General features: G+C 41.2%; 1 protein-coding gene across 10 annotated transcripts in view; it reads left to right on the forward strand.

Moving 5' to 3' along the window:
- The first annotated feature begins 3,384 nt into the window (after positions 1-3,384).
- Positions 3,385-24,944, forward strand: part of LOC121295348 (brain-specific angiogenesis inhibitor 1-associated protein 2-like) — a 52,051-nt gene continuing 30,491 nt past the window's right edge. For 6 of the 10 annotated variants that reach the window (XM_041219856.1, XM_041219850.1, XM_041219849.1 and 3 more), the window contains exons 1-3: positions 3,386-3,633; positions 13,316-13,391; positions 17,639-17,725. In XM_041219856.1, coding sequence (XP_041075790.1) covers positions 3,562-3,633; positions 13,316-13,391; positions 17,639-17,725 — 235 coding nt within the window. In that variant the 5' untranslated portion in view covers positions 3,386-3,561. Of the gene's footprint in view, positions 3,634-13,315; positions 13,392-17,638; positions 17,726-24,944 lie in introns of all 10 variants that reach the window. The other 4 variants (XR_005946905.1, XR_005946904.1, XM_041219854.1 and 1 more) reach the window with 2 other exon arrangements.

The raw sequence follows: 24,944 nt of genomic DNA on the forward strand, positions 1-24,944 counted from the left end.
TAGCAGCATGGCATAATGGTGGCTGTTACCCACAAGTTGGCATTAAAAGAAAGTGAACCAGCCTCTCATTTTCTGGTGCTAAAAAAAATCTGCAGAATTGGTTAATGCACCCAAGTAAAGACCTGGTCCAGACTAGTTTACATCACCCTTCAGTCCATGACCAGATTTAAGAGGCTCAGGGTCTCAGGAGGATATGATTTGGACTTTGAATGGCAAGCCTGGAATTGTTCTGGTTTCAATCACAATTGATAGGAATTCCTGGAATCATGCAAATAAAATGACTTAATTTCACATGTATTTCATCTCAGCTTTTCAAGTTACTGTAAAGCAAACCATGACGGTACAACTGCAGCTTCAGGAGATTTCAAAGCATGAAGTAATTTAAATGTAAATAGATGCATAACTGGGGAAAGAAAGTGAAAAGAATGGACCTTAAACCAAAATAAAAGCTTAAAGAAAAGTAGTGATATGAGAAATAGTGGCAGTGAATTTAATCTTTATCTCCCCCTTGCATACACACAAGCACGGATTAGCGTTCTTGCATTCATACTCCAGAATGTGTATTATCACCTCTGCTTGTAAACTGGCAATGGAGCCAGCACTGACATCACGACTGCAGTTTATGAATTACAATAGGAGATTTCAACCTTATAAAAAAAAACAAAAAAAACAATCGTAGGCAGGAACGGAAAATTTTATAACAACTATTCTTGATATCGACCTATAGAAAGGATTGTTAATGATATCCCGAAGGGAGACGACCCCACCTCCGCCCTGCCAGAACAGAGCCCAACTCCTCTCCACACCCTCACTCGTGCGTGGGTGATGATGCAATTCCGCCTACCTGCCTCTCAGTATTACAGCTCTGGGCTGAGAAGAGGATACTCTACAGAGCCTCCGCTTTATTTCTCTGTGACACAGAAAACAGTGAAATATAAGTGAAGGACTATTTGTACAATTACAGCCAACATGGACTACCCGTGAGTTATCATAATTCGTGAACTGTCCAATCATGAACTATCGAGGGCGTATTATGAACTGCAGCACAACATTAAATGCGCTGGTCTCTACAAATCAGCTATTTATTGTTTATTAAGAGTGCATATTATTATTATTATTATACATTTTTCCCAAAAATCCATTTTTAATGGATGTTTAAAGGTTTCTGGAGACATGGCATTATTAATAATAATAATAATAATAATAATAATAATAATAATAATAGTCTTTTCTTTAATTGCAGACTGATAAAAGCAATGTTCCTCTAAAGAGATATCTGTCTGTTTGAATTCGCATTTAAAAGAACACATCTGTGAATGCCTCATCTGTTTATAAGCACACACGCTGTCTTGAGAGAGGTATATTAACCATAATGAAGTGTTACATAGCTGTCTTTTTTGTCAAAGCAAAGAGACCCTTAATGATAACAATTGCACGCATCATCAAGCCCTAAGTGTGGCTCAATTCTTTGCGGTCAGGAAGTTATGGGTCATTGCAAACTGACAAGAAAATTCCCAGTAATCACTGGAACACAGACAATGCAAACCAGCTGGGCACCATGACCCACTTTATTTGCTAAGTGTCAAATTCGTGGCATCCCTGGTTCTAGGGGTCTACAGATTATTCAAGCATTTTGGCAACTTCAGTACTAGGGGTCACATTGGTCAAGAGTCTCAGAAAAAAAGTGACGCGTATCCCAGACTGAACATTCCCAAGCACGTGGTCAAATAGGGGCTAGCCTTGCAGAGCACGTGCAGTCATCTCCTTGGAATACACCGAGAAAGAAAGCAAAGACTTTTTTCCTTGAATTCTATACGTTTCTGTCAGTATTACTTCATGTTCAGTACATGCCACCGATATGTTAACATTTCTGTTCCAGGAATCTTTCTCAGTGGACATTCTGTCCTTGTGATTGTCTTGAACAATGGAGGGTGTTTTTTCATCTAGTAGATCACTGCGCTGTATTGTATTAACACTGATAACAACACCCTCGTGAATACATCTTCTAAATACTGCACCTCGTCAATCGTTACAATCGAGGTACAGCACACACTGCGATTCTTCTCGTCTATTCTGTCATTGAAATTTAGCAGAACAGCAACAGTAGAATGAACAGGCATATTCACTTTTAAACACCAATTTCTGGCCATCAACCAAAAAGCCCAGAAATGTCAAAAAAATAAAAGCCAAAAGCATAAGTTCTAAATATAAGTTGTCAAAGGTTTATAGGAAATGGAGAGAAAAACCCTTGGAATAGAATCGTTCATTGTTTAGGAAAGTCCATTTACACAAAAGTATGTCCTGTATGGAGTCCAGTCTGTCTTCTTCGTGTATGTTCAGCAGAGATAATTCCGCACTCTTACAGTATGTTTCTGCTGTGTCGTGACCGGCTACAATGAAACCAAGGAATTGGAGTTCTGGTTCAGAGTAACTCCAGCCCACCTCTCTCCACACAGATAAATGCCGTGCTCTCATTCCAGCAGTAAGGAGCTGAATCGATCTAAACAGTGAATCCTCGAAAGACAGCCAACAAGGTCTTATTGCAGAAGTTACATTTGTGCCACTATTGGAACGGAAGTTTAGATAATATTAAGTGCAAACACGTTCTTGCTGCTGGGCGGTGAGATCCCTCTGTTAGTCATAACCCCCATCTAAAATAATACAATGACAAACGCTACCCCTGCTGTAGCACCTGGGTCAGGCTGCTTGCGGCTTAGCACCGACTGACATGCACTTAACGTGTTTTTCACTGTGTCGCTGTGCAATCAGTATTCCTGCAGGGAATTAGTTGTTTAATTGCTGAGCTATTACCATAGTCAACATGACACTTTTAGAGCTAGAGGTCAAATCTGATTCAGTTGAAAAGGTGCATTTAGTCAAGTCAACAGGTTGCAATGAAGCACGGTGACCACTAGAGGGGGTTCCTCTCACAGTCTGGTCTGCGAGTGTACTGTACTACAATAGACAAGTTTAGTAACAGATTGTATAATAATTATTACAATCACATGCACAGGCATTATTGCTATTTATTTTATAAATACCGATGCCTGGCAGATAGAGGGGCCCAGGGGCTTGAGGTGAGGGTGGGGTTACCTGTCTTAGCAATGCTAGTGAATGGGGAAGGTGGCTTGTGGCACGACCGAATCAAGGAAAGTGGCGGGGCCAGCGAAGTGAGGGGCGGGGCAGCAGACAGGTATGGGAGTTGAGTGCAGTGATTTTGATGCTGTTGAACGGCTGTGAACTTGAAGGGCTCGTCAGCGAATGAGCTGCGTGGATGGGTGGGTTTATATACACGATCAGGTGCCGTGGGCAGGGACCGGTGGGCAGAGGGGCGGTGCTATGCTGAGAAGGAGGAACAATGTTAGGTGACAGAACCACGCAGCTCGCCTCTCTCGAATTTCGTGCGTGGGTTAGGAGCTTAGTAGTGAGTCGGAGTGCTCTATAAAAGCTGCGACTTTTGTAGTCTCCTTGCGTGCATATTTACTGCTTCTTTCTTTTGCAATACCGTTTTATTATTTCTGCTATTTGTTGGATAATTTCTCTGTAAGAAAGGGCTTGTCTATGGTTTTGACCGGATCTTCCAAGATGTCTCGTACCGAAGAGGTGCACCGTATAACGGAGAATGTTTATAAGGTAAATGGCCGGCAGGTTGATAGTGGAGCGAGCTAGTTCAAGTTGCTTAGTTCTCGTACTGTAGTATTTGACATTCCTGTCTGTGTTTGATTTGAGTATTAAAGAGTGGACTTCTCCTTTACTTTTTAGAAAGAGGTTTTGTTTTAATTTTTGTGGGTTAACCACAGGTGTGACTGTCATCTTGTCCTCTCGTTTTTTTTTTTTTTTTTGGAATTAACAAATATTTAACAATTAAATCTAGATTCTTAAAAAAAGTCTACTTATAAGTACTTCTATTTAAGGGTATTATTAATATTATTTTTTAAAATCTTGTAGCAATTAACGTCTGAATTCTTTGGTAAACAATACATATTCCAAACAGTAACAGCAAAAAAAAAAAAAAAGCCAATATTAATTCTAACACTGATACACAAATAATAATTCTAATCGTGTTCTAAGTAAACAAGTCCAGTGGATACCGCTACCATGAATAATACAGTGTGTGTTTGTAATTAATAAATAGGATTATTAAATCTGAAACCAGCTGTTTTGCCTCTCGCTGCTCCGGGGGATTGTCGTCTCCACAATAACATTGAATTCAAAGCTTGTCCGCACGGCCGGGACTGAACTGCTGATTCAGTACGAGCCGTTTGGATTAACCGATTGTACTGCTCCATCTAGATTCTTGCCTTTTGTGTGTTGCTGTAAATTGTTATCTTAGTTTTAACACGGTTAATAAGATGTGCAATTCCTGTCGTTGTTGGATCTTAGTTTAAAATGGGGTTTGCGATTCACTCTTTTACAATTCAAGTCAGTAGAGGCTCAGTCCTAACAGTCATCTGTGTTTTTTTATTTTTTATTATTATTATTATTATTTTTATTTATTTCTATTGAATCATCCGTGTCTTGTAAGAACCAAGTATATGTCTTCATTAGTACATTAGCCTAGACGTTCAGATACAGGTTTATTGTGGTTTTTACTTGTGTTAACTGTGTTGTAGGTTAGGGAGAATCGGGGACATTTCTTTACCACCCCTCCCTTTACAACAGTGACCTTCAGTTTAGTTTCAGTGGCAGGTATGGCTGGAGGCACTGCCCCTTCCACAACACGACGTTTAGGTAAATACCTTTGGAGTATCAATGACGTCAGGTCATGAACGTTCTTTCACAGTTTATAAGTCTTGTGACATTGATGTCATACCTTTTCGTTTTTGTATTTTTTTATTAATTTTTTTTATCTTTCTACCTTCTAAATTTCCACTCGGCTTGTTCCCCAGTTAAAGGTAGTTTCAGTTTCTCATATATAGAAATGTAGTGTTCATTTTCAACAAGCAGTCGTACGTGTCAGATGGTCTTCTGTGTCATGTTTGCCCCTTACAATTTCTTTAAGATTCCCACATCCAGCACCCAGCTTCAGCACCCCACCTTCTCCCTACTGCCAGCTATTGTAAACCCCCACTGTACATCTGAGCTGGCACGAACTGAAGAAGGAATACAAATGGAAGGCTAGTGAACTACCTAAGTGTGTGTGGAGCAGGATTGCGTGTTGTACACTGTACTGTAAGGACTTTCTGCAGATTATCTAAACTGCCTGGTACTTCCCAGAATCTGAGACCTTAGCAGCTTAGTGGAGGCTGTATAACATGGGACAGAGCAAGACTTTGTGTGTGTGAAGGGAATTGCGGTGCCAGTGGTGTGGTTGGTCTGATCGGATAGTCTTCCTTGCAGAGGGCATTGGATGGCAAATCTGCACAGCTGAGGGATACAGTTTAACATGACTGGAGTGCAGCTGGTCTGTTACCACCATCATTTCCATAACAAAGCCCTCCTTCACAGGCAATCTCTGAAAGTCTGCTGAGCGCTCAGCCACAGCCTAACAAGCCAACTGGATTATCTGTGTTGTTCAGATGAACCAGTTTTGAGCTGCAGAACCTAATGGGGGGGGGGGGGGGGGGGGGAACAGTAGAGCGATTTGCAGGCATGACAGTTATGGGGTTTTGGTGGTTTGTACAGTTGTAAAGAAAGGGTTAAAAATGCAAAAAATACTTTGCAGAAATAGCGATCTGCCTTTTAGAAAGGATATTAAAGAACGGAGGAATGGAAGATAAGGGGCTTGGAATGTCTTGCACATTTTATTTCTATTTCTGGTCCAATCTACGATGCTGAAGGCTTCTTGAAGGGATGTATTGGTAGTGATCTTCAAGACAGTTCAGCACCAGACACACCACCTGCGACTCTGGTGCTGCAGTTGGTTGGCTGCGCTCCAGGGCAGTCCCTGGAGCAGGATGAGTGGTCTCATGTTCCGCAGCCTTTACAAGTTCTATAGCCAGGCTTCCAGGTAGAAGCTTGCCAGAGCCCCATAACCCTGAGCCAGAGCTGTAGGGAAAGACTCCAGAATTATTTAGCCTTTGTGCTGGGGGTGTCCATGTAATCTTTGATTCCTTCCTGTGCTGGTTCCACCTTGGCAGGAGGTGCAGTTATTAGATCTTCAAGGAGTTTCAATGCAGTTATCGTTGTTCGTTTGGAAGTGTGTTTTTATTTTTGGAATGGTGGGAACGGAATGGCCTCATTTCTGAAACAAGGTGCCAGTCATTAAGTAGGCTACGGCACAGTTTGAAGATGCAGAGTCATGTTACAGCAACCCCTTGCCCAATAGTTTCAGGTGTTTGACTGACTCAGTGAGTGTGTCAGTGGGTGTGTGTGTTTCATAGTTGGAATAGAAAATACAGATTTAATTTTTTTTTTTTTAAACATTTGCCTATGAGTGGTAGGAGAACTTGGTTGGTAGTCACCTCACTGTTCCATACTGTTGTGACAAGATATGTACTTTAGAGGTGTAGTCTGCTCTGATGGTAGTCTAAGAATGCGAAATGTCAGGGTGCGGCCGGTTGTTTGTTTTCAAGTCTGTGCTGTGTTGTTGCTCGACTAATGAAGAGATTAGCTTCTGTTAACATGACAACAACAAAAACATCAAAACGCATTGCTTCGTTACCTCTGGATCCTGATTTTTTTTTTTTTTTTTTTTTTTTTTTTTTTTTTTTTTTTCCAAAAATCTATTTGCTACAGTAGAAAACACATGGAAATCTGACAAAGCACTTCAGTTGACATTGAGACTGGTCTGTATTTACTCTAATAAACACTCATAACAAAGGACACTTTGGTGTCTTTTACAGTGAAACAGTCCCAGTCCGGTCAACAAATGTTTCTACAAAAAAGTGTTTAAAATGGACAATTGCTGTATTTATGATTTTTGTTAATTAAATTAGGGTTCAAACAAATATAACTGCTGTATAAAAAAATATCTCTTATTTGCTCAGAAAGAAGTTGCAATGAGAATAGAAAGTGTTTGAACTCCACTGTACTGGGAATGCTGTAACAGTGAGGGAATTCTTCTCTGTTGCTATGGCTTTGGAGCAGAGTTCCCTCGAATAAATAAACAGGCGTTTCACACTTGGGGCTGGGTCTTTCTTCTATTAACAAGCTGTCTGAATCGGGAATGCCTGCCACTTCTCCTTTGATTGCTTCACTACTACTTCTTTCTTTTTTTGTTTGCACCAAATAAAAGGGAGACAAACACTGATGGTATCCTAGCAACACAAACCAGCTGTTTTCTTGCAGTCAGTGTCAAAGTTCAAGGGGAGTGGCCAAGGAGATACAGTAATGAGTTTGGATCTAGGGGAGCTTTCTGATATTCATGGCAAGTCTGTTTCCGCACAGGAATGAAATGGCATGCTTTACAAACTGCAGCTGAGAAAGATTTAGTGAGGTGTTGATTATACAGTTTTTTCTAATATACTGTATGACTTTTTTTTTTTATTTCAACGGAAAGCATTTTAAATAATTGACAGTAGATAAGCAGTCATACTGGGAGGTGTATCCCCCTTGTTTGTTTTGAATTGGACATGTTTGCAGTATGTATTCTTAGTCGATGTTGCTGTATATACCCTACCGGTGGGTACTGAATCTGTTAGTAGTATACTCAAGTTTCTAGTATTTCCGAACGCAGTGTTGTTAATTGTGCACTTGGGGAAAGCACCACTAGAGATGATGAGATCTTCTGATGTGGGAGAGAGTGAGAGCACCAAGCGAGAAAGAGAGAGATGCAACAAAGGTGATCGCTGCAAACTCAAACCGCGTCATGATGTACTTGTGCTTGAACGTGTTGCTGGAAGCAGAATATTATCCGGGAATTATGTGCAGATTGAGAGACCAATATGAATAGATTACAAATAATTATGCAGATTTGTAGTGCTCTGAAACAAGCAGAGAGTTATGGGAGGCAGTTAGTAAGATAATTCGCAAAGATTGAAAGGACTAACGGGAAATATCTGCAGCAACTTCATTTTGCTGATGTCTCACTATGGACATATTTACAGCAAAAAAATGTTACGCGTGTAAACTATGCATCTACTGTACAGTATTTATTTATTTAAACAGATTTTTAATAAGTGCAATTAGTGAGTATTTCATAAGAGTTGAGGATTGAGGTAGCATTGGGGGTCACATCTGACTGTCCTTGACTAATCATTTTTTTTTTTTTTTTTTTTTTTGCACTAGTGGAGATGCTCACTTTTAAAATAGAATAAATCAGAAAATAATACACGTTCAGATCAGAACTTTTGTAGAATCCGAATGTTCCATTCCATCATTGGAACACCCAGGGATTCTGAAAGCCTGCAGTCTCTGTGTGAATGAGAAGGGGAGAGAGTTGTCTCTCACTGCTGGGGCAGGCAGCCTGGAGGCTGGAAGCAGGGAGATGGGCGGTAGCATGCCTTGATGAGAATGCTATCCATTTCAATAGGTGCCCCCTAATTATATCATGAAGTTGCTTGAGATTCCACCGTACAGCTTTAATTGAAGTGGAGGAGGCGGGTTTGCTGCTGTCGCTGAGTGCTCCCACCTCTCCTGTAATTACAATGCAGCCCCCAGACTTTGATTCACAGGGCTTTACTGTGCTGGGATCACAAAAAATCTAGTAGTCCTATGTTATCTGCATGAACTGACAAGCACCTCAGTCATTTATGCGTGTTTTAGAAATGTTACACAGAAGGGCCAGCTGATCGCTGATAGTATTGTATCAAGCAGTAAGTGGGATTCCCAGGAGAGAAAAGATATTGGAGAGGCTGACCCTGGAAGTAATATCTTATCTTGCAGTAATTAACTGGGAAGTGGTGTGTAAATCTCTTTACAGTAAGGGACGGTACCATTGTTCTGGAGTGCACAGAGATGATGTGATTTCTGTTGACATGGCTGGCTTGAAAAACTATGTTTTTGGAAAATGTCAATAGTTAAAATTCCTCAAGGAGATATTGCACTGTTTCAGTTAGAATCCAATCTTATTCAAGTGAATAAATAAGATAGAATTTCTGAGCTTTATGCCAACAAACAGGTTTGTACAGATTTGTGGTTTGACCCGAATCCTGCGTTTGGAGGGTGTGCAGCATTGCTTGTGTGTCACCAGAACAGCTGTGAACTTCTGCTGGGGGAGGAAAGCAGAATTTGAGTTATTTTTGTGCTACTTGTTAATACAGGGGGAGGGGCGGTATTGAATCCAGAATAAGAATTAATCAGCTTCATCATATAGTAATTAAAAGGAGTTATTATTATTATTATTATTATTATTATTATTATTATTATTATTATTGTGCAGCATGTGTGTTCAGCAGTGTCTGTGCTCTTGTTCTCACTCTCCTATTGTTTCGAGACTTGTCCCCTGCTAGGTAATCTGCTTGTCAGGGAGTGCAGGATTTCTCTCTCTCTCTCTCTCTCTCTCTCTCTCTCTCTCTCTCTCTCTCTCTCTCTCTCTTTTCCCTCTTCCTGTCCCATTCCCTTCTGTCTTCTGCTCTCCTTCTTCATCTCCCCTCTCTCTGCTGCTGACTGAGGAATGCACACCCCAGAGCCCAGCACCGAGTGCCTCTGTCCATGGCTGCATAACCTGCGCTATCCGTGATGGGTCTCATTCGTCTCCAAGTCCATCGCCTTGAACAGCTGGGCACTTCGTCCTCCCACTGCCTTCGTTCTAACTCCTAGAACACACTGCCTTCCCTCTCGCAGTCTGTAAGCAGTTAATCGCACAGACTCGATTTATGGTTTATTGCAGTGAATTTGCTATTCCAGAATAAATCTATAGTAGCTGATGCATTTAGATTGCATACTTGGCCCGAGGACAGTATTTGCTAAGCAGTCCCAGAATGCCATTTTCTTCCTTTCTATTTTTTTTTTTTTTTAATGTATAATTGTGATCGAAACTGATGCTTGGGAGGAGTACTGTGCCATCTGAGAAGATGCCTAGCCTCCAGCTGATCCAATCCGCAGACAAGCCCAAAAGTCCTTGTAAATAAACATCACTTTGTGTACCAGACAACTAAAGGAAATGGGTGTGCCACCTGCCAGTGTTAACCTGTTTCAGTATGTGTCAGCACTACACAATCCCAGGTATGCATGTAACTGGGCGTTTTCTCTTTTTACAGTATTTGTAGGAACTGCTGACCTCAAAATCTACTCTTAAGAATGGGCTTCAACTTTTGGATGAAGTAGTAATAGAGTGGATTTTCTATTTACAGTGATTTGGACTGCTTGTCTGTAAATTACGCGATTCTCTGACTGGCCCTTGTTTGCAGTGCAAAGTTTGCGTCATTTATTGTATATTAAAAGACTAGAGAAGCTAGTTACTTACTGTACAGCAGGTGCTACATTAAGTACTATAAAAGTACTGCCTCAATATTATTGTATAGTATAGCTGCAATAATAAAATGCCTGTGTTACAATATAGTTACTCTTGTACTGTAGCATAGTGTTGAAGTTTAGCTGCTGTGGTTAGTAATATTAAACCTTGTGATATGCTGTAGTACAGGTTCTGGCACAGTTTCAAATATCTACACCCTTCACAAACAGGTGGCTGTTTTGGCACATGCTGCAATGTCTAGACCCTGTATGTCTTCATAAAACACAAAGGGGGAACAGCAGCTTTCACATGAGTTAAATTCTTAGGATTCCTCTGCATTGACTGCTAGCTTAAGCTCTCTAGCTCTGTGGGAGATGTAATTAGTTACAGTGTAAAAGGCTCAACACCTACAAGAGAGAGTGCATTGCTTCTGATGTGAGACTGATGGTGTGCCTAAGCAGTGTCTTTACAAGGGCACTGGAACTAGGGGTGCTGGGGTTGTGGTAGCACCCCTTGGCATTGCATGGCTTCCATTTTATATACAGGGGTTACAGTTTTGTTCAATGGTTTTCAGCACCCCCACTTTAAAAATTGTTCCAGTGCCACTGTGTCTTTATTTATTGCACAGAATAGGAAGGTGGTAATATAAAACAAAATAAAACCTCGCCAAATCACACACCATAACGTAAGAAATAATGTAATTCTGATTTTAAAGTCCAAATAATTCAGTAATGTTGGGTAGGTGTTTGTATAAGTTAGATAATTTTGTTTTGTGGTCTTAGCAGCGTGTGTGTGTGTGGCGATTCATTTCACCATATTGTCCTAGGGATGGCATGATCAGGTGTTTTGAACATGCCTCTGCTTGAAGCTGGAGCTACAAATCCCAGGTTTGTAATTTGTGCAGGTGAGCCAGTTTGTCTGGTTTAAATTTTGGTGTTTATGCTCTTAACAAAACTGGTTCCCCTAGCACTGAGCGTTATGTAAATGCAGAGTAAAAATAAAAATAAAATCTATGGGACCTAACTAGTGTGATCTCTAGCAATCCCAGTAAAAACTATGAGAACTAGCTCCTTTCTCCATTAGCTCACAGTGGAACCTGGAATGGATCAGACTACTATGCAGTGAGTCTTGCCTTCCCATATCTCTCATGTCCTGCAGAAGAAAAGAGAGGGCTCTACAAAAAAACCAACACATAAATATAGAAGTCACTCTTTACTGCGTTTTTGTTTTAGCACCTCTATAACTAATAGCTGTGTGTTAAGTTATGGATAAGCCCATCAGTTTGGAGCTGAATCTTTTCCACCGCACAGCACACACGCTTGTCTCAACTTGCAGAAGAGTCAATGGAACAATCTTTTAATCGTCATGTGTATGGTCAGCCCAATGCAATTTCCAAATGCATGTAAACAGGGCAAGGTCCCTAACCCTCCAATGTGCTGTCATAGACGTGTAACGCTGCCGGCTGTGTGACATTGCATGCTGATTTACAATTTTAATGAGCATGCTTGTCTAACACGGCGTGCTAATTCAGAAACAAGCCACAATCTCAGAGCAGCGTTGTGTTCCAGAGGGTCTGGAAGGTATGGTTGATGGAGCGGCCACACCTCTACGTCAGCGTGATGTATGAAGGAGAAAAAGAAATCGTTACATAGGCCCTCATGAAATACTTCAATTGGGAGTGGAAAATAAAAAACAAAAATTAAACATTTATCTGGGCTCTTTTGTTGAAAAGCCTTTGTCAATCTTCACATTCTCTACTTGACCACACCTAAACAATGCAAATAAAACGCTGCAACAAATACAGTTTTTTGTTTTTAAAGGAGGAATTTCCATTTAAGGAAGTTTATCTCCTCTGTCTTCTTTCAGCGAACTGCTGTCGTCAAACTAATTACCATCGACATTGGCTGCTCCTCCTGAACCAGCTATCATGCCAGCGTGTGTTCTTGCATAATCCAGTGGAATATATTATAATGAATATAAATAGCTTCACAGCATATCCCAGCGGTGTTGACTTGCTGCGAATTGTATTTCCCTTCCAGATGGATGCAGGCATTGAGAAGCTGGAAGGCACAATTTAAAAGCCTTAGGGCCATAGTTGGCGTTTGGCATGTATGTGGGAACCTATATTTTTATGAATTTTAAAAATGTCACCAAATTTATTATTATTATTATTATTATTATTATTGCATGTTGAGAGTGGGGTAACCCTGGGTTTTGCAGCACAAAAGCTTCCTAACTTAATATCTGATTGACCTGGACCTGAGTTTAGGAAAATTCCTAAAGCATATAGAAGGGAAGGATTTTGTAAAGAGATTTGGAGCACTAGTTGTAATGGCATTACATTGAAGGCTGAATGACTAATAGAGAGGCTGTTCAGGAGTGGCACGCCACAGTATAATGCTGTGTTTCATAATAAGTGTGTGAATAATGTCTGCACCTCTTATACTTGCTTTACCAGATACTGAAAGAGACTTTAAACCCTTTAATCCAAATAATATATGACTTGTAGAGGTGCACCTATACAGCAGTTCAATAAATGTCAGCTGGTTCCCAGTCCCTCAGCACTAACCAGTAGGCCCCACTGCTTCCCTTTGCCATCTGGTCCCTCGGCTGGAACCACAAAGCCACACTGCTACCCTCTGTCTTGATTCTCTTAACTACTGGGTTAAACCACTTCCCGTCTCTAACCTCTTCAATAGTCCTCTATCTTTCCTTTAGATCACTCTGTACTATGCTCGAAAACCAATTACATTGCTGAGAAGAATCCTGACATGTGTAGATGAGCAGTGTGGGCGAATGGTGCCTGTGGGCTAAGTAAGCTGTAACTGGTTGGGGAGGACGGGGATGGGGGACGGGGGGACGTGCGTAGCCTCCCCTCTGTCTTTCGTGCCTCAGCTCTATGTGGGAGTAATTTCTGAATGAATCAGGGCCCTCGTACGCGGGGGCTGTGTGCTTGCAGGGGATGCTAATGCAAAGGCTTGCCTCTGCCTCTGCCTCTGCCTCTGCCTCTGCTGACAGAACATGCTATTTCTGTTGCAGTCCATCATGGAGCAGTTCAATCCCTGCCTGCGGAACTTCGTTGCCATGGGGAAGAGCTATGAGAAGGCACTTTCCAGTAAGTGTCTTTTTAATAATACTTCCCCCCCCTCCCCCCCCCCCCCCCCCCCCCCCCCCCTAAATGTATCTCCTCTGCCAGGCAGTTGGCAAACTCCTTGACTGCAGCAGCGCTTTCATCTGCTGATATTTATTTTATTTCATTATTTTTTTAAATGTTTGTATTAGACTGGCTAACAGAAGCCAGGATTCTCACATAGTGAATTGGAGGGACCTATATAAAAGTACAAATCCGTACAGAGTGTCCTGATCTAATTGAATGACATTCAGTGCTATTATACAGTTTATATATAGCAGACACATATCCCAAAGTGCTTGCTGCTTTGAAATATGTGCACTGCACAGTATGTTATGGTTGAAAGAGATTGTGTGCTTGATATTCTACTATCCTCCGCTGCAGTAATACGGTATTAAAGACCACTCCTCTGAAATATGGGACAAAGATCTCAAGGGAATATCCCTGTTACACACATTTCTCAAGAAATGTACCCCATAGAGGATATAAAATAACTGTGTACACAGGATTTAGGGGAATACATACTGAAAAATAAGTGAAATTCACACAATTAAACTACATCTGAAGAAAGGCAAACTGTGAGGACCTGTATCTCCCTTGCACATGGGAAAGGCTCTGGAATGGAGTTTTATCCTTCACTAAAAACACCTCATCCATTGCATGTGATCTCCTTGTGCAGGGTTAGAAATCTGTTCCAGTGCTGTCCCATGTTGGGAATGGGGATGGGGGAATGAGGGAGAATTAATAATATCTTTATTTTTATATAGCACCTTTCATAGTGGACCACCATCGCAAAGCGCTTTACAGAGGTAGGCTGTGAACTGTGCATTATATGCAGAGTTGCTTGCAATAGGACGTTGATTTAACATCTCATCTGCAGGATGGAGACAAAGGAGATTAAGTGACTTGCTCAGGGTCACACACTAAGGCAGTCGGTGGCAGATGTGGGATTTGAACCAGGGACCTTTTGGTTACAAGCACTGGACTTTAACCACTGGACCACACTGCCTCCTAATCGGGCTGGGGGATTGGGGGGATGGGGGAGGTGATGCTTGGGTGTAGCAGAGGAAAGAGGAGGTTGAATAATTCACTGGGGTAAATGCTCCTATTAAAAAGGCTAGTGAAATATGTAAGGGGTCAACACATTCAGAGTTTTTAAAGGGGGCTTACAGCTATTGAAATGAATCTTATTAATAAATCTCAGCTGCCATGCACTTCAGTTGGCCATGTGCAGTTTAAAAAGCAACACAAGTGTTAACAAACATGTACAGTAATTGTCATTTGTGAAATGTAAATCTGGTGCCACACAAGGTTACAGAAAGCTCTTGGGTTGCATGTTCACCTAGGTCATTGCAGTGTCTTTGGGATCAAAGCATGTCACTGGCTGGGAAGCAGCTGGTTGGTTCAGAACATAAAAGAAAACATTAAAGATCTGGTGGGAAAACTTCCCTTCATCCAGGAACAGACCACGACAGGCAAACTGGGAGCTTTATTTAACCTACTTCTGTGTAATTATATATATGCATTCGCTATAACACACATTTTCCTTCAAAACTGCACACAAGACCTGCATAGCAAATTGCATGACAGGGAAGATTTACATATCAAAGCAATTCATAAAACCATGCAATAAAAACATTTGTGTTGCTCCTTCTTTCAGTTGGTCAATAACCCCTTTGCTGGCTTTCAGTTAAACAGCTTGATGGTGTTTTTTTAACATTTTTTTTGTTGATGGGCCTTTTTCTTGTTAGCATTGCGCCATAGCTCCGGGAATGCTTAGCAACCCACACTAAAAGAAAATATTTGGACTCTTATTGAAAATGATCAAGATGGACTTTTGGCGGTGGTCTTCTTTTTATTATCTATCCAGAAGCTATTTCCCCTGGGTTATGCTGCTTTGGGATCTGGTGAACCTAACTACTCTGCTGGCAAAACAAAACAGAGTTAGACATTCAAAGGGAAGAGAAACGGACATCTTCCCATATAAATAATCCACTGCTGAACCCGGTGCCTTCAGCACCAAGACTTAAAGCAAATAGAAAATGAAGGATTAGTGTTTGTAGCTGATACACAGCAAAATCCTGAATGCCTTGTGAAGTGTTTGGCTGGGCGGCTGTACCAGATATAGTAAGGTACATCTAATCACAGTTCATAGAAGGAGGGGGGGAGGGGATTTAAGGAAATGATTGACCTAGTTTGTAAGTGAGCTAGTTCAGGATTGAGGTTCAGTAGTGCATTAATAGGAAGGCAGTGTGTTTGAGTAGCTCGGTGGTTATAGTGCTGGGCTGCAGTATGGAATAGCACAGTAGTAAAGGATGGTAGTAGAAGAGTTGCACGTTGTTACTTCCTAGTTTAGTTACTTCCTCGCCATCAGGTTTTTAATCCCCTGTCCTCGCCACAGCGCTCAGGGGAATCACAGAGATTTAGCCACTAATCCTCCTGAATTCAGGCTAACCTATTTGGAGTTGCCTCTGGACACCAGCAGACTACTGCTTCTTTTGAAGGAATCATTTGCAGTCCTGTATTTAGGTGTGACTCCTCTAAAGCTAATGCATTTATTTTTGTATTATCGGGTCCATCATAGCAGTTAAAATAAAGTACAGCAATAAGTTGTCCTGTGGCAAATTGAAGGATGATGTCCAAGAAAGACATGTATATGGTTCCTTTTAGGGTTGCTAGATTCTGCTTTTTTTAAAAGATCTTGAGAAATCAAAGACCAGGGTTCATTTCCACAGAAGCAGCATGGGATTCCCAAGTGACCACCCGGTATGTTTTGTTGGAGCAAACAGACGTCATTGACATTTTGATAAGTGGAGCATTGTTTACCATTTACACCGTCTGTCAATAACCTCTTTGCAAATGACAAACGGGAAGGTAAAAACACTGAACCTTCCAGCTGTTCCTGTAAATAAGCTCATTCGTGACCCATGATGACCCATTGATTAATTAAAATTCTCTAACTATATTGTTATAATAACTTATTCTAATTTTGTTAACTGCAAAAGTTAAGTCTGAATGTAACTGTTACTTCTGCAGATTTAGCCCTACAGATTATTTTATGATAATCCTCAATATAAAATAAGAAACTGAAGCTCCATTCACTATGTGTTGAGCTTTATAGCCAGTGTGAAATTTCACTGGTCTGATTTGCATGTATGTCTAACTTGACTGTCCTCAAAATAGGACGTAGCAGTTTGCATCCAAAACAAAGGGTTATTTTTTTTCTGTGAAGAAATTATTTTTAAATGTGTCAAATTATTTAAATCCAGCTTGTGTTCTGGTTTTTATTTTTATTTTTTTCCCTCAAAGAAACTGTAATTTGGTACTTTATGGGTTAAAACAGAAACTCCGCTCACTGCAAAATGTGTTTTAACTGAGTGTGTCTTGCAAAAACTTTGTTACATATGAGGACTCCTATTTTTTTCGCTTGGCAGTACAGTAGGTATGCGGCTCACAGATAACAAACCAAGACAAAGGTTCTCTCTGGTGTCCCAGTTATGTCCCTTCAACTGATGCACTAGACTTAATGCACCGTAAATTCAACTGGTCATTAATTGCAATTAGCTTTCTTACAGCAGTAGCGGTAACCTGGAATCCTATAAATAACACTTTGTATTGCGTGGGTGTGCTGCTTTACTTCCAAGGCCTTTTATTGAGATCGTAGAGCAAGTGTTGGCAGCACTACGATTTCTGGTACTGCCTCTTTAAGAGCCCTTCTTTTCACTCCATCAGATTGTAATAAAATGGAAGGGGGGAGGGGTTAATATAAGATGGCAAGTTTCAATCTTTAGCATCCAGAGTAGCTTATTCATTTTTTTTTTTTTCTGGGAGATTAACAACCCTGCAGCAGCTTTCTTTTTCTCTACTGCACAATCCTTCCTTTTTTTCCGTTTTGCATTGAAATGCATTGTGGTGCTGTTGCTACAATAGGGATCACACTGTACAGTATATCTCTGCGCAAATGAACAAGAGCATGTTTTACCCAGTTTTGTAATCTTAATGGTGTTACTGTGTAGGCCCATTGTTTTTATTTATTCTTTCTTTTTGCACTGATGTTGATGGTGAAAAACACTGGGGCACGTGGGGCTGTATTCATCAAGCATTAACGGGCCTCCAAGTGCACTGCAGTCCTGTGCATTTACAGGCTTGCTATTGTTATGAATCCAGCCCCTTGTCTGTATGTAATAATAGCCACTGGCCATATTTTGATGCCCAATGCTTTATATTTCCAGGTGTGACATTTGCAGCAAAGGGCTACTTCGACGCACTGGTGAGGATGGGTGAACTTGCCAGCGAAAGTCAAGGCTCTAAGGATCTTGGTGAGTCACAGAGCCAGTAGCTGTGTGGGCTACAGGGATATACAGGAGCAGGTGTAGCCAATTCTGCCCCCTCTGCTGGTTTTTGTTCCAACCTGCCAATGTCTTCCAGTGCACAGGATTCATTTCAGATGAGCCGAATATTTGTATGTAGTGTTCCCCTTTTAATGTGCTACTGTTTACCTTTGTTTACTGTGTAGCGTCACCTGGTTTCTGGGGGGGAAAACATGCCACACTATTAGCAGTGTTATATAAAATGATTAGCACAGCTCAGCTTGGTTTGAACTAAATTCTGTGCTGTTTTGTGGGACTGGAGGACCAGTCCTTCTATATTTCTGCTTGGTGCATGGCTGCTAGGTGGAATACTGGGAGTGACTGGGTGGGCAGGACGGAAAACCCATGTGAATCAGATGGCATGGCACAGGCTGGTTAAATTCTTAAACCACACTATTAAGAACCTTTCCAGACCTATAATATGCACAGCTGAGCCTGTATCGAGTGGTTTTGTGAACTATGTAAGAGGACGGTTTTGATTGATTTGATCACCCAAGGAAAGTGTCTTGCACAGTTAACCGCATTTATTAATTTATTAAAATCATTTTTCATTTGTGTGTTGCTATTTAATACCAGAGTGACAAAAAACAATTGTATGGTAATGTATGATTTCTTTTAAAAGGTACAAATGTGCTGTAATTAGAAATATAAAAGAAATAGAAAATCTTTTAAAATTCAACTAAGAACTTTTAAAGGGGGGAGAGCTTTGAGCTCTGGTCATTGTAGAAGACATGATCTTAAAACATTCTTCCTTCTGATAAACTACAGTGGGTCCACATCCATCCTCCGCTGTTGTTAATGAACTTGGTTCACTGTAAAGCTCTTCCATCTAAAGACCAAGCCATTATGTCAGCTTTGTTTTGTTGTTAGTTCCTGAAAAATTGACCAAACATAACCTACATTTGTGCAGAAGACCCAAATATAACACAGTTGCTATAATTGGAAAACAATTTCAAATGCCCTTGACTCCCAAATAAGATTGTTTCTTGTCTCAAACTCTTTTCTATAGTCCTATAGCAAAGGCAAATCAAGGTGTAAAAAGTATTTCAGTTGAAAGTTCGGGACGTTCTCATTTGTATTGTCGGAACCCCCATGCCAGTGTTTCAACAGGGCTGGTCCCCTCTCCAGTTACTTCCTCCCAGACACCTACACCTCTGTATATCTGGCCCTATTGTTTGCCATCCAAAGCCTGTTTTTAATTACATTCACTTCTCCCATCTCCCATGGGAATAGGACAGACTTATTTTTCCCAGTCACACTTAGCAGGCAGGTCCCATATTAAATGTGCTGGATTTTTACTAATAAGATCATTGGTTCTTCTCTGTAATAATTTATTCAATTTTGATATGTATGCTTTTATTCAAATTGATACATAACACTGTAACTGGGGACTGTCTTGCAGAGCATTGGGTGTTAACACCAATGCTCAAGCACACATATTTATTAAACACACAGGTGTTGCATTGGTAACCCTAGCGTCAGATTTAATAAGCAAAACAAAAATAAAAGGCAAACGCCAGCCTCGTTCAGATAGATGTCCCGCTCCAGGAACCTACTACACTACCAAACCCTCTTTTTATACTGGCTGGGATGAACATCCCCGAAACTAACCTACTGCTGTTGCTCCCAACGTCTCAGCCTCCCAGCGACTCTGGGTCTCTTGACTTAGCAGAGCCTTCACAGGCTCCATCTTGCAGTTGAAAGCTCCTGTGGAGCGGACGCTCTCCTTCTCGATTTGTAAATAAAGCACCCCTCTGTGTAGCATGGCAGTACAGATTGCCTCGAGCAGACACTTTTTTAGCTGTGCGCAGGCACGTCCCCTAGCCAATCAGGACCTCCCGATCAGCTCGGCGCCAGGCAAGCCTACCTGCTCAGTTTGGTTGCCTAGCAATGCCTCTACTGTTATGTGTCCCAGCTGCACACATCTGCTCAAGAACCAGCGACGGGGTTCTCCATGGCACAAATACATACTACAACAAAAAAGTATGGTAAACAGTAATTCTACTATATTCAACTATATTCTACCACAACATATCAGATTACAGTTATAACATTCTGAGATCATTTTAGAGTTTAAATAACAGTATATAAGTATACCAAAAATAAGTAGACCATCAAGCAGTGTAAGGTACATGGCCTTTTTACCAACAGTTAATAGGATTCACAGTCTAAAATTATAGGATGGATTTTTATATATAAAATTGTGACAACTTATAAACCATATTAGTTCATAATTGTATAGCCCAATACAGAACAAAAGCAATATTTACCACGTATGGACAAATTCCCCTGCCAAATTAGCTTGGTGTTTTGTTGGTTGTAAGAAAAAGCAATGAAGTAATCTCTAGTTCTAACATTGATATAGGTTCTATTCTTTTCCACAGCCTTTCTGGCTTCTGTTCCCTAATTCCCTTCCCCAAGCTGTAAACACATTCCCGGCACACAGAACCCCACCAAAACTGGTTATACAAATCTTTTACAAAAGGTTTTACAAATGAATAATTGTAACAATGCAACAGACCATTGGCTTTAGGCAGGGAGTTTCTCCGTTTTCTTTACAAATAAGTAATGAATAGCGGACATGCCAGCTGGTACAACACCATGATGAAGTGGCTTCATTTTATTTCTGAATATCTCCTGATTGAGAGTTTAGCTCCTTGCTGTGTTCTCTTCACTGCCTGTAGTAGCAAAATATTACAGGAACAGTGAGAGCCGAAGCAATGCAAACTGCCCTGCCTTGGTGCATCCTGCTCCCCTGTAAAGAATGGTGCAAGGCAGCGTGGCACAGACTGAGCCACTTTGGGGCCATGCCAAGGCAAAGCAAGCGATGCTCTCTACTCTGCGCCCAAATCCGATTAGCTTGTGGTTTTAGCAGAGAGGCTGAACAATAGCCCGTTCTTTCAGTGCCTGGAGTCCAATAGACAGGGGCGAGTTTGAACGAACGCCAGCCCTATCAAATGTGGCCAGTGTGTGAAACATGCACTGCAGCTTGACTCTGCGTCTCTGTGGTTAATGGGCTAACCCTGATCACAGCAAGGGGGTCGCCTCAACGCTCTCATGCTTCCTGAAGATGGGGTTAGATCAGGGTGCCAGAAAAATATATTCAAGTCCAAAAAACAGCAGAATCTAGCTGATTTTGTCATTTTAAATACTGATTTAAATATATGCTATTTTCACCACCTAATGCTGATAGGCCAGGGCTCTTCGGTCTCAAGTTTAGCAGTCTATCATTATTCCATTCTCACTCATTATTGTAGCTGACCTTGGCATGTCTGCCAAAGTGGGCCAAAGAGGCTGAAAAGATCAGGAGAGAAGTACTAAAAGTTGAAGGCAGTAGGAGTGGAGCAGTAAATGAAACCTGCCTTTCACAGCAGCTGCGAGAGTATAAAGCTAATACAATGAAACTACCATCTGCTCTCAAATTGAATCGCATCAGTTGAAAGAACAAGGTTAGGTTTATTTCCTGCTGGAAACCATAAAAAGGAAGCTAATATTGCTCTTTTCAACTACTTCAAAGCCATATGCAATATCTTCCTTTTAAGCATTTGCTTTATATACTAGTTGGGTTCCTGTGTGAAATTGCAATAATTGATTTGAGTTTCCTGAAACTTAAAAGGGTTATTGCTAAAGAAGAAATGTATAATTTATCTGTATTGCACAGCAGGTAAGATTTATGACATTATTTCAATAGCTTTTTAAAGCTTTCAGCTGCAGCGTGTATTGGTCTACTGAGATAGAAGTGTTTAAAGTTACTGGTGACATTCGAGAAACCTTGCCCATGTTTGCTGTACTGTGACACTTGCAGTGTGCTCTGTGTGTATTTTTAGCACTTGGAAGAAAAAGTGCAGTAGCTGCCTCATGTCTTTAATCCCCATTGAATTAGCAGTTATATAACAAACATTTTCTGAATGTGCCTGCAAGACGTGCCCCATTTTCACTGCTGGGTACCACCTGCTCAAGTAGCAGGAGATTACTCCAGTGGAGGTGTCAAAGGGGGTACCCTGGTCATTCCATTCTCAATCCCTTCTGCAGTTTCTGCACACGGCACTGCGGTGTGCACAGTACAGCAACCTGGCTTCCTTTTCACTCCAGCATCTCCCTGACCTGCATTGGCATTGTGTGAATGTCACCGAAGTCAGCCAGACGCTTGATCAGTAGATTCGCAGTTTAGTGGAACTCCAGGTACCAGCGAAACAGTTTAGATGATTGATGTCTGGAGCTGACATCTAATTTAAACAAATTGAAGGAATGGCTTTTCAATAGGCAGCTTTTGGAGTCCTTAATAATCTGTTCGTCAGTCCCCAGCTCACCCCCTGCCAGACTCATTTTACATCTACGGTAATGCACATCCTCTACAAAAAATCCTGCGCTCACAATCTGCCTGACTGGATGCTTTCTTACTACATAGAAGCATTAAGCATTGGTGTCATTTCAATTTCATTGAAGAGTAATGTCTGTTTTAACGGTAACCATGACTTGCATCTTATTAGCATTAACATTGCTGTGAAACTAAACTTAATTACTGCAGGTTCCTGTTACCTGACGGCTTCCTGTGCTGTAGGTCATCCTCGCTCTCCTGGTCTGGCTACAATTCTAGGCCCACAATCTAATTAGAACAGTTTTTTCCACTGGGGTGTTTACCTTTTATGTTTTTCTGCTATATATCGCTCTTCCTGCAGTGATTTTTAGAGGACAGATCTCAAACCCCAGTGCACTAGAGCGGACATTTTGAAAAGAACTATGTCCAGAAAAATGACAGACACTTTATTGAAACACTTATAGCAACACGTGGGGACGTGTAACGCTAGATTTTTTGTAACCCCACTACTTACTGTTTCAAGTCGAATTAGTATCTGTGTTGCTTCACCCCCAGTAGGACTAGGAGAGAGTGAGCGAGTTGTGATTAGACATGACTCCCTATTCTCCGCAGTTTAAAAGACATGCCATTCACTGGCCTACATAACAAATAACTTTGCAAAAAAATTGCATATTTGCAGACATTGTTGTTGTCAGCTGAGATCCCTGTGAAGAATTGCTAGGTCCTCCTCTGGATTATTACAGAACTCTGGCAGCCACCTCACCCACAAAATGCCCCCCCCCCCCCCCCCCCCCCCCAACACTCCCATCAAAAGGGAACTTGTAATAAGAATATTGTGAAGATCAGAGTTACCTTCCCTCCCTCCTGCCTGCCTGCCTGCCTGCCAGCCTCCCTCTCCCTCCACACACCCACTCGCTCACCCACTCGCCCATACGCCCACACACAGGCTTTGTGCCCTGGTGCTATGTTTCTGATAATGATCCCTTTTCCATAGTAACTCCCTGCTGACAACAGCAGTTTGATGCTGACAGCTTAATGGTCTCCCTACTATGCCTCTGTTTAAGTTCTATAGAATTATTCATAAAAATTGATACTTTCATGCGAGGAAAGGAAATGTGGTGGAAATCCTGTAAAGTAACAACTGGTATGTAAATGTCATAACAAATTTTATGGAAAAATCTTCTATTTTCTACAGAAGGTGCAGGATTCTTACAGTATGTGCCTGTTTTTATTAATGTGCTTTGTATTTATTACATAAGGCTGTAATTAGGCTGGGTAAGTGAGTCAGTGACATCTGTCAGTATCCCACACCCTGAACCGTTTCTCAGTCTTGATTGCCCTTTACCCCCAGCAACCACTGGTCAAGCTAATAATCAGACCTCCTGTAAGGCTGGCGTTCAACATTATCCATTGTTTTAAATGCACAGTTCAATTGTATTTAGAAGTACCGAAAAGAAACAGACTCATGTCTTGGCCCCTGTTTACCTGAAGACGTTGAAATCCTTTCTTTCCCATAAAGTGTGTGATTTCCTAGCAGAGATTCTGAGGAGAGTGTAGTGGGTAGCACTGTATTCTCAAAGTAACGATACATTTGTTTATCTGCTTAATACCCCTTCAGTACCTTAAAGGGAATATTCGCTTGTACAAAGTGCTCCAGCTCTCTTTCAGTTCTCCCATGCTGTCTGCTATTATCCAGTCAGTGTCCTGTAAGGGAAGGGAAAGCACTGGTTGGGTGGGGGTGGGGTGGAGCCTGCATTTAACCGCTGCCTTTCAGTGCCGCTGACTGCTCTCTGTGCAAGTGGGGCAAGGCAGGATATCCTGCCCATTTAATAGCTCCATGTGTCTTATTCATTCTGCTCGCTTCTATAAAGTGAAGAAGGGAAATCATTTAATAGACCCTTAATCAAACAAGAGAAATCTCTTCTGGGCTATTTGTGACCGCTCTAGTTACTGCATGGAGATTATTTCCCCAACCTACGCGCACCGGGTCTTTGGCAATTCACCGACGCCCCTGCACTCCAACAATAAGAGCCTGGCTTTGCTTTACATAATGTATACCCGCTCCTCTTTCGAAGGTTAGAAGTTTTTAAGGGCGGTACGTGTGATTTTAATGTGTTGCTAATTTGTTTAAATAGTGCAAACTCCATTTGACTTATGAAGAGGAAGCTTGGATACTTCTCTGTGCTCTTTTGTTTCCTGCTGAAGGGAGATGAATACAATACAAGAGTCTGCTGAACACAAAGATAACAGCATGTGATTTAAATTCAGAGCGGATGTTTTTATGCCACTGGCACAATTGCTCTGCTCACAGGTTCCTGCAAGCCAGTTCCATGTCAAATGAGACAACATTCCTTCGGAACACGGAATCATCCCTTTGGAATGCCTGTACTTTCAGCCTGTACCCCTCTATACCACCCAGTTACAGAACACCCAACTATCCCACAACCTCTACCCTTCTATACCTCATCCCTAACTCACTTCGTCTGACCCCGTCTAGACCTCACTGTCTCAGCAGTGCAGATAACTACTTCAGTACACCAAGGAGTTAAAACCTGCTACTTTTGTAATCTCAATGTGTCTCCATGGCTTCACACCATTAGCATGAAAGCAATCTCGTAGCCAAGCGCATTAACTCCCTAGCTTTGCCTAATCAAGGGATCGTGCATTGCATTCTTCATTTCTTGAGGAGGAGGTGTGTGTGTTTGTTTGTTTTTTAAATTATATAAAATTATATATATATATATATATATATATATATATATATATATATATATATATATATATATATATATATAATCTTCTTTCTGTAAATTAATTTATTGGATGTTCTTTTGAATTGTATCTCTCTGC

This window comes from Polyodon spathula, chromosome 20 (assembly GCF_017654505.1).
Source record: "Polyodon spathula isolate WHYD16114869_AA chromosome 20, ASM1765450v1, whole genome shotgun sequence".
Classification (NCBI taxonomy): Eukaryota; Metazoa; Chordata; class Actinopteri; order Acipenseriformes; family Polyodontidae; genus Polyodon; species Polyodon spathula.